Source organism: Anas platyrhynchos, chromosome 1 (assembly GCF_047663525.1).
Source record: "Anas platyrhynchos isolate ZD024472 breed Pekin duck chromosome 1, IASCAAS_PekinDuck_T2T, whole genome shotgun sequence".
NCBI classification, from domain to species: Eukaryota; Metazoa; Chordata; class Aves; order Anseriformes; family Anatidae; genus Anas; species Anas platyrhynchos.
The window spans coordinates 30,404,177-30,420,812 of record NC_092587.1 but is presented as its reverse complement, the minus strand read 5'-3'; the positions used below and the strand labels follow the sequence as shown (position 1 = coordinate 30,420,812).

Sequence of the window (16,636 nt, the reverse complement as noted above, 5' to 3'; positions counted from 1 at the left end):
TACAAGCCAGTTCTGTTGTCCCAATCTGTGCTGACTTCCCAGCTACAACTTGACTAAAACACAGTAATAAAGACTTAGCATTAAAATAAACCCAGAACTCCATACACTTACCAGAAATGTGTTTGATATTAGAATGCACTTATATACACATGCACAAAGGCATGCTTACACGGTCTGACTTCTCCACCAGTCTAAGTGGGTGAATAGCATGGCTATTATTATAGCCATATGATTATCAAAACACCTGATCATCAAGTGGAAAATAAATATATGTGAAACAATTTATTTTGTCTCTTCCGAGTTTGTAAAAAATAATGGATACTTTCATGTAGTGATTTTGACATGGGATTTTTATGGCCTGAGAATCTGAAACTCCAATGTTGGTAAGTGTTAATGACACCTCTGTGATAAAATCACACATGGGTATAGAGACAACTTTCTGACTCAGCTCTCTGAAGTCTCTCAGGGTAATCTTTGCTTCTGGCAGTAAAGGTATCAAAATTCATAAAAAACTGTGTGAAGAATACATTGTTCGACAGAAGAACTTCATTATAAAGAACCTAATATTGCTGAATGCAAGAACAAGGTTCACAATATGCTCCACTCACTGAAATATCTTCAAGTGATCACCCACAAGATTTGCGAACCTAAGAGAGCAGGAAGTCATCTGCCTCTATATTCCATCTGATACTTGAACTGGGAAGTATACAGAGGGTATTGTCAGTCATCTGCCTCCTATGCACAGTTGGTCGCAAATGAAATAAATGTGATCAAATGGGTAGCGTTAATCAGCAGCGAGAACAAAGGCACACCTACTTTTTTGAAAGAAAAAACGCGCATGGCACAGGCAGTAAAAAATCTTTGTGAAGCTGCTGCTTTTTCTACTCCAGCTCATCAGTGCTAGTGCACCTGGACCCTGAATATTTATGACAGTGAGATACATCTGTTAAATGTTCAGAAATAATTAGACTTTGCTGAAGCAAAGCTAATGAATTCCCCAGGAACTCTGGCAAAATAAACAGATGAAAGGTATTAATAAGCATTCTGTATTCTTTTTTTTTTTTTAATGTAAATGTTTTATTCCAGCACTGATTAATATTTCGTATAGTAATGTGTAGTTCAAGATTTTCTGTCCTTACCACTACAATTTCCCCATTTGCAACACTGCAAAATCCACACATTAACAAATCATGCAGTTTTATTTTACCTTTGCCTGCACCTACAGCAGGACGAGGAATACCAGCTTTAATGGAGGAAAACAAGAATAGGAACACTATATAATTAGATACAACACCAAAGGGAGCATACATATAAATAATTTCATTTTAAACCAGAAAAGCATGCAGACTAGATAAAATGTATTAATTCAAATAAATTAGAAACAATCTAGTTATGCTGAACACCGACAGACTACTACAAGACAGAAATTAATATACATGCATTTGCTAAATTTTTTTGGTCATGCTTGTTAAGACACGGTTTAAAATAAATGTAGTTTATATGCAACCTTAATACACTATTAGAAAAATTGCATTGCATACCAACTCATCTATATCGACTGAAATAAAACTGTAATTTCAGTAATCATAAAAATACATGAGAAGATGGTATCAAGATAGACCTTTAATATTAAGATGTGCAAAATCATAAAAGGCTTTCCCCCTATACTTCCCTTTTGTTTGAAATTACTCTTATTTTTTGAGCTTTCATAATTAAATAAATAGCATCTTCAACAAAAGAACTGCCAATATCCTAGAACTGTTACAAATGTAAAAATCAATAGTGACAGGATCAAACACTATAAATAAGGTTATTTAAATATACAATGTCACCAGTTACTTGTGGTCACAAATTAGAATTTTTTTTTTGGCATCTTTTTTGAAGATGTATTTTTTTGCCAGCTCTGTGGAAAAAGTTTAGACCTCTGTGGCATAGAGCTGCATCATTTCAGTATTATTCTCTGTAATTATGTATTATTCTCTGGAATGGAATAGCGTAAGGGAGTAATAGCACTTAAAATGTAAAGTTACATGAAATTTTGAAGCCAAAAAAAGCCAATGAATTAGGTCTTGTGAGTTTATATCAAAAAGATAGACTTTACACTTATTATGGGGCTTCCGCTACAGTAGAAAAACTTTGCACATCTTTTCCTAAAAACTATTTAAAATATTTTAACAGTATATAATAGAGTTGAAAAAGCCCTTGAGAATTTTTTATCAGGGACCATTTTCTTAATGGAAGGAAGCAGTAGTAATATTTTAAATAAAACTGGTAGTATTTTTTTAAACTCAGTGGGTTTTCTTTATACATACCCATCTTACCTTCATCCATAATTGTTACTGCCTCCTCGGTTATCTGACTTCCTGATCCAACTGATGTTTGTGCATTAAAGTAAAACTTGTATCGTGTGCTGTAATTTAAATTTTTTAATATCAAGCTGCTCTCGTTGGCGGGTATTCTTATCTCTACCAAGGGACCTAATTCATGTGTGTTGTTAACTGTTATTACAAGAAAAAACAAACAAACAAACAAAACCACAGTTACTTAGGAAAATTGCGTATGTTGTCATTGTATTAAAACAGACTTCGTTTTTCTGTATTTGTCTGCTGCATCGTTCATTTCCAGTCACTTAAATGATAACCTACTGTTTCCAAAGAAAATCACCTTTATATAAAAAGGAGAGGGACAAAAATTCAGAGGGGAGATAAGGAACATCTACAAGTTTCTTAAGCTCAAGGTCCATTCTTAGATTCAGTATCTGAATCTAAGTTACTAATTCCACATCAAACCAACTGAACGTACACACTTTTGAAACTTTGATCATTCAGCTCTCCGTATCTCTGAACTAACTGCTTCGGAATAAATTCAGTATGCTTAGGAATAAAAATACTGAAATGACTTCTAACACCAAGGAACAGTGGAATCTTGTAAAACAAACCGCTTTCATCTGTTCCAGGCATATGCCTAAACTCCTAATTGACAGTGCCATTGCTGATCAATTTCTGGGTAAGTAGGCAGTAGCATGTGGATCCTAAGGAAGGGACTGGCTGAATGGAAATAATGAGCAGTTTAATTTAAAGCTAGTATAACTCTGACATAAATGAATGGCACAGAGATGGTATTTTCATTTTAGAATAAAAACTGAAGAAGCAGACAACAATATAATTGGATGTATTTTGATCTACTGCTAATGATATTTTCTCTGCAGTCAGAATATAGGATTTATAAGTGCCTCTAACTTGGCTGACAATTAGGGTTTGAATAACCAAAAGTAATGGAAAAATGTTAACCTTGCACTTGAGCAAGTGGAATTTTCTAAATTGGGTCAGATATAATAATCTTTTGCAAACTTGACTTCTACAATGCAATCATATCTTTTGTACATTACAAATTTAGCATTCAATAAATGAATTACTATTCAGCAAACATATTGTAAAAGGTGTAAATATTCATAATTAACTTACTTGGTTGAAACTTCAGTATGTATGATATCAAAATACCATTTGGATGGGTAGGTGAACCCCACTCCAGAGTCAGAGAATCCAATGTTGGGTTAGTGATCTTCAAAAAGGAGGGTGAGCTAGGAACTTTTAAGAAGAATATATGGTAAATACAAAGTAGATGAACTTAAAACAGCTAATGAATTATTAAGCTCATGGATTATTACCATATTGAGCCAGATTATTATTTTATGATGTCCAACATGCAAATTCAGCAATTGCATCCTTAGTATACTCATTTTGAATACACCACATCTAACTTAATTCCTAAGTTTCCCATTTCATACCTCCTTCAGGTGTCTTAAATACTTTGTCTGGGCTTGCTGGTCCTTCTCCTTTGCCATTGACAACTCTAACATTCAGCTTGTAAGAACTATAGGGCTCCAGCCCTGGCAACATTCCAAAAGTCTTGTTTCCCCTGAAAGTCAAGATCTTTTTCTCTATATGTCGCTTACTCCTTCTGGATAGACTCTGTACTTTCCAGTAGTAAACCTAAAGAAAAAATAAAATCTATAGTGAGCATTGAGGTGTTCTGATTTTGCAAACTCTTAAGCTTTCCCATGTGTATCCATAAATTACAGGTAGGAATAACTGCAATTTTAACGAGCACCATAAAGGTTTCCTCCTTGTCTAGACACAGTCACGTCTACATGACTTGGTGAGGACTACCTACCATTTGCCTGTTCTGTTTATGCTCAAAGACACTTTGACACAAGTTCTGTTTTGGAACTGCATTTGTGTCTGACAATTCTCATATTAGCATCTGAGTGGGCAGATCATTTAAACCATCTATACTTGCAGTAATATGTCTACACAGCTTCCAAAGCAAACTTGGCACCTATTTATAGATGCCTTTCACCTGACTACACAAGATACATGTATATTCCCTGTGATGTGGAGGCCAAATAGATTTTTTTTTTAATGGAAAAAAAAAAAAAAGGCTGGAAAAACACACAAGTCATGAAAGGCCTCTGAGGATACTGTCCTGCAATGTACTCCACATATGGTCATAGGAGAAATATTCCTCCATTTATGTGATAAAAAGATCAGAGCACAAAGCTAATTCTGATGTCCATTCTGCTGATTTTCTTTCAAAGAAATTACAGAGCCTCACAGGTAATTACTGGAATCTCCTTGACTGCACTGTGTCTCTACCACAATTTCTGGAAAGACGTTAACACTTGTCCCTACAAAGACTTGTGTTAATCCTCTGACTATCACATTCATATGCATCATTGTTCATTTTACACGGCAAAATTTTCATGCATGTATTATCGGACACTAAAACTGATAAAGCAATGTAAATTGCTACAACTCTGTTTCTGTTTATGCCAACTGTAAAACACCTATTTAAGAATGCTAGGATTTCACGTGTGAATTCAAAAAAGGGAATTTTTAGGACTTACAAAGCCCAGATAGGTCACTTATAAAGAAATACACTAACACCAGCTTCCTATTGCTAACTGTGTATCATTTCACTCCAATTGCTAACTGCCACTGTGTTTTACATTGCTTGAGTTAATGTTTTTCAACACTATCAGTTGTCATCTTGCAATTCTCATTCTACCAACTAGTGCAGAAAGCCATTTATAAGTTAAGAAAAACTTGAGTTTATATTTGTATTGAAACTCATCGGGTATAGTTCCTTTCAAAATCACATTATTATAGTTGGGTCATCACTTATCCATAGCCAGGCTGAAATAGAAGGAGAGCTTTAATAAGCTAGGTTTGATAAGCAGCAATCTCTAAGACGAATATGACAGTAAGAGATTGCATTACATTTTTCGCCTATTGAATAACCACTGACATTATACAAATAACAAGAAAAAATGGCAGTAGTAACAGCAAAAACATTTTTTTTTTAAAGTTTCTTCTTAGGTTTGAAATGCTTCATAGTACCAAAGTATATCCAGTAACAACTAACTAATATAAAAACAAAATATAAGTGATATGGGGTATAGACTGTTACTAGATAGATGTCTTTCTGGTTTGTTTGTACATTTGTCTTCATGATACGAATCTTTAGAGAAATACGCTTCCCTTTGCTAAGAAATGCACCCTTAATTCAACACTGCATATTGGGCTACCATCTGAAATAATTTTATTACTTAGCAAAGCCTGCATTTCCTAGCAGGATTTTGTTGATATGTCTGAAAAGGGATAGTCATGTGCTATGTCAGTAAGACACTTAAAGCATATTCTGCTTCCATGAAAAGTTTTCAGCTTGACTTCAGAGAAAGCTTTATAACAATAACTATCCACTAGGTCTTAGGATGTGTCATTCCTTGTCTAGGTTTAGCTTGATTTAGCTGTATCTGCAAAAATTATTTAAGAAAGTTCTGCTGCATCTGCAACTTATTCAAGGATATACCATTGTCTCATTTGTCCTAGCTGCAAGAGCAAAAATATTCAGTGGTCAGGTTAGTTGTTAATTTTGCAGTCTTGAGCTTGTTTTATTTATGTTTATTGCCTAACATTTTAGCTTCAAAATTGCTTAGCTTTGTGTAATTGTGTGGTTCTTCTCCCCACACAATATCCCCTTCTCCCCATTTTTTTTTTTAAAGCTAAAAAAATGTACAATATATAGAGAAGACTATCAGACTAGACAAGTAACCATGGCATGACTAATTCATTAGGTAACTGGAGAGGCAAGAGTGCAACCCATTACTAAATAAAGGAGAGAAAATAAACCTGGGATGATGATAACTCTCTGTAACTATGCCTTTGTAGTGTGAGAATACTGGATGCACTGGTAAACATTTTTGTCTACTCCTTTTTTGCATTAATACTGATCTTTTGTAGAAATATGCTGATTTGGGTTATGGTCATTAGCATTGTGGTAACAAGAATAACATCAAGCATTAACTTCACTAAATTCTAATTGTCACATAATGGTTTTTGGTCTCCCATTTGCTTGTGAAATACCAGGTTGACATGAGACTATAATCTACCAGATAGTGATATGAACTAGTAAGTCCTGCTCCTCAGCCAGTTTTATTACCTAGGGCAAAGCACCAGAACAACTACAAATACTTATGTTAGCTCATTATAAAACTAGTTGAAGTCTCTCCAGACAGTGGTATTTTGTGCCAGATAAGTCACATCCACATAACAGGAACTCAACAAGCTGTAACACAGAGAAGTTTGGATTCAATGCTCTTGAATGTTAGCCCTCCATTTTACAAGTATTACATGCATTTCTTTTCCTCCAAATATGTTCCTCCTTTCATTTTTTTTTTCCAATATTTCTTTTCCTCCTTTCATTTAAAAAGTAGTTCAAATTAGTCTGTCTTACAAAGTAACCTAGTTCAGGCTGTGCAACTACTCTGTTCTGATAGAACATTTATTCCTATAGTTGCAAAAGAGTAGAGGAGTAATTACTTGTTACTTTCTTCTACTGTTGCACAGGAGGTCAATGTATCCTCTCACTCCACCCTCCTCTGCCCAACTAGTCCACCATGCTTCTGCAGGTCCAAGTTTCTTCTGTGTTTCTCGTGCGACCTCTGAAGCAACTTGTGTGATCTGATTTTCCCTGATCTGCTGAGGTTGCCCCAGTTTCTTACCCTGAAGTCCTTCTGTCTCCCATTCTCTATTAAATGCAGTCTTTTGTTTCCAACAAAGACTTCTTAGTCATCACCAAAGCCAGTGCATTACCTTACATTAAGCTTCCTTCAGTTATATGCGTACTCCAAACCATCCACCTTTTCTACTCTCTCTAAACTGAGCTTTTTGCTGACCTCTAAAGACACAACTCCAAGCTAGTAATTGGCTAGTTAGAATTACGTGACTAATCATGCTATGGTACAAGAAGAGCAATCACAAAACAGTTTTCAATAGCATTAGACCTAAAAGAGACTCCAACAGAAACTATTGCTCCTCATCCTCTAGGTATCCTTCCGGAAAAAAAAAAAATCTGTAAAACTATTATATATTTTTAAAATCTATGTAATGTGTGCAAGCTTAATTGCAGGCACATCCAATTTTTTTTTGAGGACAATGTCACAAGAGACTAATACTAAAAGGCTGGAACCCTGCCGAATTTTAAATGAGTAATTTGAATGCTGTTGCTCTTGTCAGCAAAACTTGTGAGCTCACTGAAAAGCAAGAATCCTCTTACACATCAGTTACTTCAATCTGGATACAATCTCATATAGGAAGAGTGATCTCTTATATTAAATGAGGGATAGAAAGCTTTTGACTGTACTTACTTTGTACCCTTGAAGATGTCCTCGGACACTTTTTAGTGGAACTGGGTCCCAGTGCACCTTTGCCAGTGTGCTGTTAATAACATGAACCTGCACATTGCCTGGTGCAACCATTGGCACTGTGAGGAAAAAAAAGATGTAACAAGTACCTAGTTAGAATCAGACACCACATGAACATTTTTGGATTTACTCTTTACATTCCTTTCAAAGAGTAGGTTAAAAAGCTGATCCTGTGTGTTAAAAAGCTGACCTCAACACTAATACTACAGAGTTTTATGAACCCTTATTATCCCCACCTTACTTCATTTTAATTTTTTAAATATCTACTATACTACATACTTTTTAATACTTTAATATTTTGAATTCCCATTTAGGTTACACATTTAGTCACTTTTAATTAGTACCACTGAGTCAAACTAGGAAACTTACAGTCTTCCCCTGAATGTCCAATCACCTCTGATGGTTCTGGTGCATATCCCAGGTCATTTAAAGCCTGTACTTTTATTTCATAGGGAACAAAAGTTGGTGTACCAGACACAATATATTTAGACACATTTGCAACTACAACAGATGTCCATTCATCATCAACATCTTTCTGACGCCAGCTGACTTTGTACTGAAGTCCTGGTCCATTAGACTGAAAACCTTTCAAAGACTGAAATAAAAAGAGTAAATCAAACTGTTTTTTAAATATTCTGAAGCATCTCAAAAGAAAATTTAGAGTCACAAAGTTATCAATTTACAATTTTACTGAAAATTTATCACTGTGTTCTATGACAGGGATGCAGCAGTGCTGAAATTTCCAAGCATTGTAATTTATTTCTTACATGAGGTCAGTTCAGTTGCTCCTCATTTAATAGTAAAATTTACATTGAGTCTCGTCAATAAAAGACTGGCTAATTATCATACAACCATCATTCATTGGGATTTCTATGCACATTTTTTGTTTTCAAATATTCTTTTAGAAGTGGAAAGAGAAGTAGATTTGCACCAGCTCCCTATAAACTGTTTTCCCTAGAGAATGTTTCTTGCCTAGGATGGGAAGTTGGTTTTACATGGCTCTCCAGAGCTCCTGTCGTGATGTTAAGGGCATAATAGAGGCATAAAAGTTTTTTAGTGGAAGAGTGCACAACAATTCAGCTTACCACAGAAGCTGAGGGTAGAATTAATCTACTTTAGAATATGTCCTAAAAATAACAATCTACTTGAGATAAATCACAATTTACATATTTAAGTTTTTTCTACATTGGCAGCAAAACATGCTGTATTACCAAATTAGTGGATTATCTTAGAGAAATCGGTAAGGAAAACAAGGCACTTTGAAAAAAGATTTTTCTTTGATAACGCATGCAGCTTTTCCTTGAAAGTGAAGAATAGGAAATGTCTACATTTGTTCTCTTTCAAGAATATCATAAACACACAACACATATATTATTTCACAGGGTATTCTCAGGTAGATCATTGTTATTTCTCTAAAAACAAAAACATTCTACAAAAATGCTACTCACAGAGCTGAAAACAAGCAAACGAAACCTCCTAAATCCCCAAACTTACCTCCCATGTTATTACCAAATTATCAGGTTCTGAGCCTATCCCTTGTACATTAGAAGGATTTTCATCAGGGTCTGAAAACAAAATATTTACACATGAACAAGAATGACTGCTACTTCCATTCCAAGCAAATTTGATGCTATTCATAGCATAAATCAATCACTAGTAAGCAGAAATACTTATTTACTTGCAGATTTTGTCAGGTACTGCTCAGATGGTTCACTTGGCTGACTTCTACCAATTTCATTGACAGCTATCACACGGAATGAGTAGTTGACATATGGAGACAACTTCAACTGTACTGTTGTCTGAGATCCAGGAACTTCCGTCTGGTAATGCCATACCCCTGGCTCATGCAGTCCATCTTCATATTCAATCACAAAGCCTGCAAACAGGAATTGAATCCAATTTTATGTCAAAACTTGCAACACCTTCCTAGATCAGTGTAGCCGTTTTTGAACAAGCTAATCAAAACTGAGCAATCCAACTAACGTTTTTAAAAATCATGGAAACGGAAGTACATAGGACATATGTATGCAAGGTGGTTCTGAAAGGTACTACATAGATAGAAATGTAAGAGAAACGGTCTTTCATTATTTCATATTACTAATGCAGTTGTCAGGCAACACATTATTACAAGAGCTCTCTGTCAGGTGCTGGATTTTAATATAACAGGAACCCTTGAACTATCACAGCAAGAAAGTGAGACAAGATTGGAATTTTGATATAAAAGGAGTATTTGGCAAACAAATATGTTGCTCCTAGTTGTATCAAGCTGACAATAAAGCAGCGCCTATACAATTTTAAATGAGAGTATTCCATTTTCCCCAGTGAAACTGTCTTAGTGAAAAACTATTTAAAGTCAAGAACCAATACTTAAAGAAGATTTTTGAGTGCACTTTCAGTACCTTCAAATTAAGCCACAGAATTCATGTACAGAAGCTAAATTACTTGAGGGTTCTCTGTGTGAATATGATTGCAGTCAAGACCCTACGGTGTACACAACCTCAGGTATAAATAGATTTGTAGAACTCCAAAAAGAAAATCATTTTCATTACCAGAAACAAAAGGACCATTTATCTTCAGCTGTCAAACTGCCAGAAAAGAGATTCTAGTGTGTGAATCATATTACTTGTGTAAAAGGATCTTTTATAATGAAGTGTAATCTTTGAGTCTTTTTTTTTTAATCTTTTTTAAGTGATAGCAGCAGCATTAACAGGCTTACTTATGAAGCAAATGTCTTATAATGTCTTATTTTGCAAGCTCTCAGTGGACAACACGAGAATTTAAATTGTATTGTAATTAAACCCAGCATTATTTATTTGGAAGAGTTCAATTTCCAGTATCAGACCGTATGCAGCAGAAAAACTGATACAAGCCACCAGCTATTATCATCTCTTTTGAGACAGTGTGAATGCCTTTCAATAGAAAAGCCAGACTTTGTCATCTTGTCTGGAAAACAATCAATGCATTGACACAAGAGTATACGAATAAGCTATAACTTAAATGCAATTCAACTGTTTATATGAATCTAAAAAAAAAAGCCAGACAAAAAACAAACATAAACCCCCTCCCAAACAATCAAACAAACAAACAAACAAAAAAAACCACAACCTTCTGGTCTGTATTTTCATTAAGCACAGGCTTCTGTCACTGGTAGTCATGGATAATCTAAAGATACTGGTACTGATGCTATGTCAAATTCATGGGAAGTACTGGAAATGTTAGTAGATTTCTATTTAAGATGCACATACAAGTGACTTTCTACTCATTCAACTAATGAACAAGTCTGCTCTCTGCATATTCATAAGACTGGACATAATCATACAGAGCTCAAACCAGTATCATCTTCTGTGTTAACTAGCACAGGTTTTTGGAACAAAAGCCCAGCTCTTTAGGGCATTAAATAAGTCTTTCAGCTTGGAAGTGCAGTAGAGGATAACGAATGAATTTTTGTTATGTAAATACATGGCAATTCACACAATCACAGAATCCTTAAGGTTGGAAGAGACCTTCAAATTTTAGCAAGTGAATTTGCCATTCTTCCATGCTGCACACAACATTTATATTAGAACTTTTGGGGATCTAAGAAGAGTTAAGGTAATTCTGTTACAATGGATACAGACAAACATACTTGTAATAGGACTGTTATTTTCATCTCCTGGTATCCATGAGAGTTCAATGCTTCTTTCTAGCTGACCTGTCAATTCCAAGTCAAAGGGTGGATTTGGCCGAGCTGTAAATCAAATGAACACAAAGCAAATAATCACAATAGAATATGGAGTTTCATCTGTGAAAAAATCCTTACATTCCAATCAAAAGAATTCCACAGATACAGCAGTAATGACTGTTAGCATGCAGTTTTCACAAAACAGATACAAAACGGAGAAATTATATATCCGGAAACTTCCATACATTAACATGAATCTATATTTGATTTTATCCCCATCTGATTGTGATATAAAATGTGATACAAAAATGTAATGAAAAGTACAGAAATATGAAATGCATGTTTAGTTTATCTATGAATGAGTGGTATTGTATTGTAACTAGAAATATTTAATAGGATGGAAAATAAAGAACTCACATCAAAGAAGGTTTTCTAGAATCACCACAAATATTTTTGCATGTGAATTCAAAGCAAGTATAGTGTAAATGGAAACTAATTGTGGGTTTCTAAGCCATTTATTTTTGTGTTACTTTTTAGAAAACCTGAAACATCAAACAATCTGGTAATATACATCCACATAATGCATGAAGATGTAAATATCCATTTCAAATTGCTGAATTTGTTATATGAATTGTTACACAAAAATTAAGACTAATGAGTAAGTTCACTTAAGAATGCATAAACATTTTCTCAAAACTTGATAGGACTTACATAAATGTACTCATTGCTCATATTTAAAAGTGTTTTGGGCATATTATATAGCATTTAAACACCCAAATTCAGAAAAAAAAAATGCTATCAAATTAATGGGTGCATGGTGTCCAGTTTAAGACTGTACGACTGACAGATTTTGAGGGTATTTTAACTTTAATTTCACAATCCTTATTAGCAGTTTCATCAATCATTACCAAAACTGGGCAATAAGATTCTACCAATTTTATGAGTGAGGTAAAAGGAAGACAAACTATGAAATAAAGTACTCCATGCCTAGAAAGTTGGTATCAAAAGCAAAGGAAAAGCATATCACAATTTAGTTGGTGCAAATTCTTTGATAGTGAATTAGCTTTCAATGAACTGCTGGATTTATCTTTTAAACCTTTCATCTATTATTATAACTGATTTGTATTACAATATTCATGATGAGAAAAACATTATCACACTATAGCCTGATTTAAAAGTAATTGATATCTTAAAACCATTTATTCCCTAAAATACAAAGCTCCCTGCACTGTGAAATTCCAAAGTCCAGCCTTCCAATAATGAAGCAGTTGGTAAAATGGGATGAAAACACAAAACAAACACACATACACACACAAAAACACAGAAAAAAAAGGGGGGGGAGGGAGGAAGATGTTGCACTTTCCAACAGGCAAATGAGAAGTATATCTGGCAGATGATGTAGGAAGGGAACTTTGTATTAGTTTACCGTAAATGATAGCTGGAGTTGGGGGAGCAGCTGAAAAGAACATTAATATAGAGGATTTAATCAGTTAGTAGCCAAAGGCACAGAGTATAGTAAGTAGTTATAGACTGTAATAATTAGAGAGAAAGAAAAGTTAACTTACAGTAAATAGTTGGGTTTAAATAATATGTTGATAATTTTTCACTGAAAAGTGATAAAGGTATTCTACAATAATTTATCTTTTTTTTTTTTAATATGAATGGATCAAGAAAACAAACATTAAAAAAACTTTTTAAAAGTACTAGATGCTTGTTAAGTACTATATGTCATTCCTGAATAGGCGTAATATTATAACACAATTTTAAAACACAAGCTTTCAGCTTGAACTGGTCCAACTTAACTTCACCAGGTAAGAATAATATGGGACATCTACTTAGGACCTCCTCACAAACTGGGAGAAGGAGCACAGTAACATATTTTACAATAATCTGAACTCATAGAAAGTTAACAAGGTGAAGGAATTTAATAACAAAGTCACTGAGAAGTCAAACAATCAAGCATGCTCAGTCTTTCTGAAGAGTAATTCAGCTGCAAAAGAGTTTCCTGAAATAACATGTTCAAATATTCTGCAATATGCAATTTACTGTGTTAACTCAGGTGTGATACAAATAGAAATCTATACCGGAAACTGAATGTGTCCTGAAGCTGTTGGACCCCTTTGTAAGTAGACGATTCAAAGGCAAATTTTCAGGTAAGATTATTATATTTTCGAACTGAAACACATACAAAATTTGGTGAAATTCCTTTTTTCCTGTCCTAGCAACCAAAATTATGTTTGTGCTTTTCATTTTAAATCTATTGCTGTTTTTATACTTAACAGAAATTAAACACAGTATTGCTATCATAAAGTTTTAGAGTATTCTTACCAACAACAGTAAGCACAGCACTTGCTGAAACACTGTCCAGAGTAGTATTAACTATGCAAGTATATGTTCCATCATCTTTATCAGTTACATTCATAATGGTCAAGTTGTCTTTACCAACTAGAAACCTGTAAATACAATAGGTTCAGCCACTGAATCAATAACTGGTACTGTTATAAGAAACTGTTATATTGTCAAATCCCATGCACTTGTGTATTTCAGCAAATATCTAGACAACAGTGTAGGCTATGGGACCGTGTCAGCCTTTTCTACATTGCTCTTAACTATCTTCCCACAGTAACTACCTATTCTAATGCATTTATATTTCCAAATATGCTCAACTTTTAATTATCTGTGATCTACAGCAAAATTGTCTTCCCTTTATTATTATCCCTTTAGTTTCTTATGCCAATTATCCTTACTATTTATATACATTATTAGTGTACATTTAAAATAAATTACATCTCATTTTATTCTGAATTATATCTTAATATTTTCACTACACTAGACAAGTCTTTTAGTCATCAAATATGGGATAGTGATGATACTTAGCAGTCTTGTTTGGAAATTGTCAATAGGTCATTATGTGACTTTTAAAAGAACAGGAAAAGGAGTACATGGAGGAAATGAGAAAATAAAAAATAAAGACAAAATAGTTTGTCTATACCTCTCATCATCTGGCAGTTCATCATTGTCCTTCAACCATATAACTGTTGGTATTAAGGTAGAATCGTGTTTTATTATACACTCAAATGAAACGTGGCCATATCTCTGAATCACTTTGTATTCTGGCTGTTTGATTATCAACGTTGGGTCTGAAATTTAAAATTACTATTAGATATTTAGAAAGTTTTAAATTCTATATTAATCTGTGATGAAAGAGTGATTAATTTCTTACCTTTAACTTCCAATTGTACTTCATTTTGTATCTTTCCTAATTCATTCCTTGCAACGCATGTGTATGTGCCGCTACTATCCTTCTGAGCCACTGGAATTTCCAAGGTTCCATTATCATGGAAAACGTATTCATTTCCCCGCAGGATGCTGCCTTTCACTCCCTTAAACCTTTATACAAAAGGTAGATATTATTATCCAACATCATACTTAAATTCTATCATATTTTATTAACATGAAATACAAACTTGGACTACTACATTAGCAACTACAGACAGCATCACATAATGAAATTTAAACTTGATTCTATATGGGTAGCTTAAATGTTACTACATCAAGTATAATTAATATTGTATTAGCATATTGAAATTATCTTAAGTTTGATGATATACAGTTTCTAAATTGTAAATAGAGTCTAAATGTTTGTTTCCACAGAAGCAACTGCCTCTTTTTACATAATTTGAACACAACAACTGTAACTTACCATTCAATCTCAGGTTTAGGTGAACCAAAATAAGCACAGTCTATTAATGCAGGACTATCTAAGATGACTTGATACAGTTTATTAGCAGGAGTTAGAATTCTTGGTGGCTCAGCTGAAAAGACAAAGATGTCTGGATATAGATACAAGGATACAAATACAAAATATGAAGGCATCAAGTAGGGCCTAAAGAGTATCCATTAACATCCTTCTCTGAAGTGGTTTCTGGTCTCAGCTTTGTTTTACTACTATTAGCCTGGGGAAACATTAATGTAGCAGAATTTTCATGTGAAAAGTAAATGTTTCTTCCCTGTTTACAAGTAACAGGGATGGATACCAAAGCCTGTGATTTAATTTGGAATATTTAAATCAGAACATACTTCACAAAGAGAAACTCATGGGAACAGACTGAACTAAGTAATTCTGAAAAACCCTTAAGGCAGAAAGATCTATTTGGTGAAACGCCTCCATTTTTGATCAGAATCATGGACTCAAAATGAGGTTCTCTCTTTTAAAAGACTGTCACTCTGTCACTCAAAGGATCTGCCAGTTCCTGCAGGATAGTCTTCAGGGGCCATTCTGCCTTGGATTTTGCTACTAACTTTGTTAAATTCAGTGGGAAGATCAAGAGGTCACAATTATCTCACAACTTGAAACGCATCCTTGGAGGCCTTAAAGCCAAATGTATAATCATGTCCCCTCACAATAGCAATTTAAAGATTATCTTTTCTATGATGGGGTTTAGCTGAGTCTTTTCCAGGGATTATCTGAATCCAGGATCACTGCACAATTAGAATGTGTTCTATACTGCAGTTTTCAGGTGGAACAAGTATTTAACTGATCCAAAACACCAACCATCAATGAAAGTGTACTGAAACATACTAACTTAAAGAATATTAATTCCTGCCTTATTTGTTATGCTTATGTTTGTTATGATTTACATTAAGAAAAAATTAAAAAGAGATAAAATTTCTGCCAAGTTTCCTCCAGCTTCCACAACCAACCTTCTTACCTAGGAGCAGTGAAAGGGAAATTCAGGAATATCCTACAAAAACAACCCCAAGGTATCTATACCCTGGGCTTTTACAAAGCTCAGGAAATATGTATATTCCCACATATTAAAGACCTCAACCAAGGCTTGGGCATGCAATTTGTATAGTAGCAGGAGACGACTAAATACCCACGAAGACTGAAAAATATAAAAATGTGTTTCTTACCCAGAACATTCACAAATGCATTTGCTAGCAAGTATCCATACTCATTAGAAGCATTGCACTGATAGACAGCACTTGATCTTTCTTGCACAGCTGAGAAAATAATGGTATCACCATCCACCTTTCTGCTAGGATCTTCTGGGGCAACTGTTGGTATAATGAAAGAAAGTAATTTTCCTAAACTGCCATTGCATAACATGTTTCATACTTCTGAAAAGAAGAAACAAAATGAAAGACCAATATGCCCTTTGTTCTACTTTCATGCATGACTGTTCACTGGGCAAAATGTGAATTCC

At 34.3% G+C, this 16,636-nt stretch overlaps 1 protein-coding gene across 45 annotated transcripts in view; it reads right to left on the bottom strand.

Annotated features, from left to right (window-relative positions):
• The window catches only part of NRCAM (neuronal cell adhesion molecule), a 150,807-nt gene that overhangs the window by 27,125 nt on the left and 107,046 nt on the right, over positions 1-16,636 (bottom strand). For 18 of the 45 annotated variants that reach the window (XM_072033756.1, XM_027457145.3, XM_027457166.3 and 15 more), the window contains 15 exons: positions 16,344-16,487; positions 15,130-15,241; positions 14,650-14,816; positions 14,419-14,566; positions 13,755-13,879; positions 12,853-12,882; positions 11,391-11,492; positions 9,444-9,641; positions 9,260-9,330; positions 8,135-8,360; positions 7,709-7,824; positions 3,788-3,992; positions 3,465-3,587; positions 2,322-2,498; positions 1,208-1,243 (listed from right to left, as the gene is read on the bottom strand). In XM_072033756.1, the coding sequence (XP_071889857.1) occupies positions 1,208-1,243; positions 2,322-2,498; positions 3,465-3,587; positions 3,788-3,992; positions 7,709-7,824; positions 8,135-8,360; positions 9,260-9,330; positions 9,444-9,641; positions 11,391-11,492; positions 12,853-12,882; positions 13,755-13,879; positions 14,419-14,566; positions 14,650-14,816; positions 15,130-15,241; positions 16,344-16,487 (1,980 nt within the window). Of the gene's footprint in view, positions 1-1,207; positions 1,244-2,312; positions 2,499-3,464; positions 3,588-3,787; positions 3,993-7,708; positions 7,825-8,134; positions 8,361-9,259; positions 9,331-9,443; positions 9,642-11,390; positions 11,493-12,852; positions 12,883-13,754; positions 13,880-14,418; positions 14,567-14,649; positions 14,817-15,129; positions 15,242-16,343; positions 16,488-16,636 lie in introns of all 45 variants that reach the window. The other 27 variants (XM_027457153.3, XM_027457176.3, XM_072033817.1 and 24 more) reach the window with 5 other exon arrangements.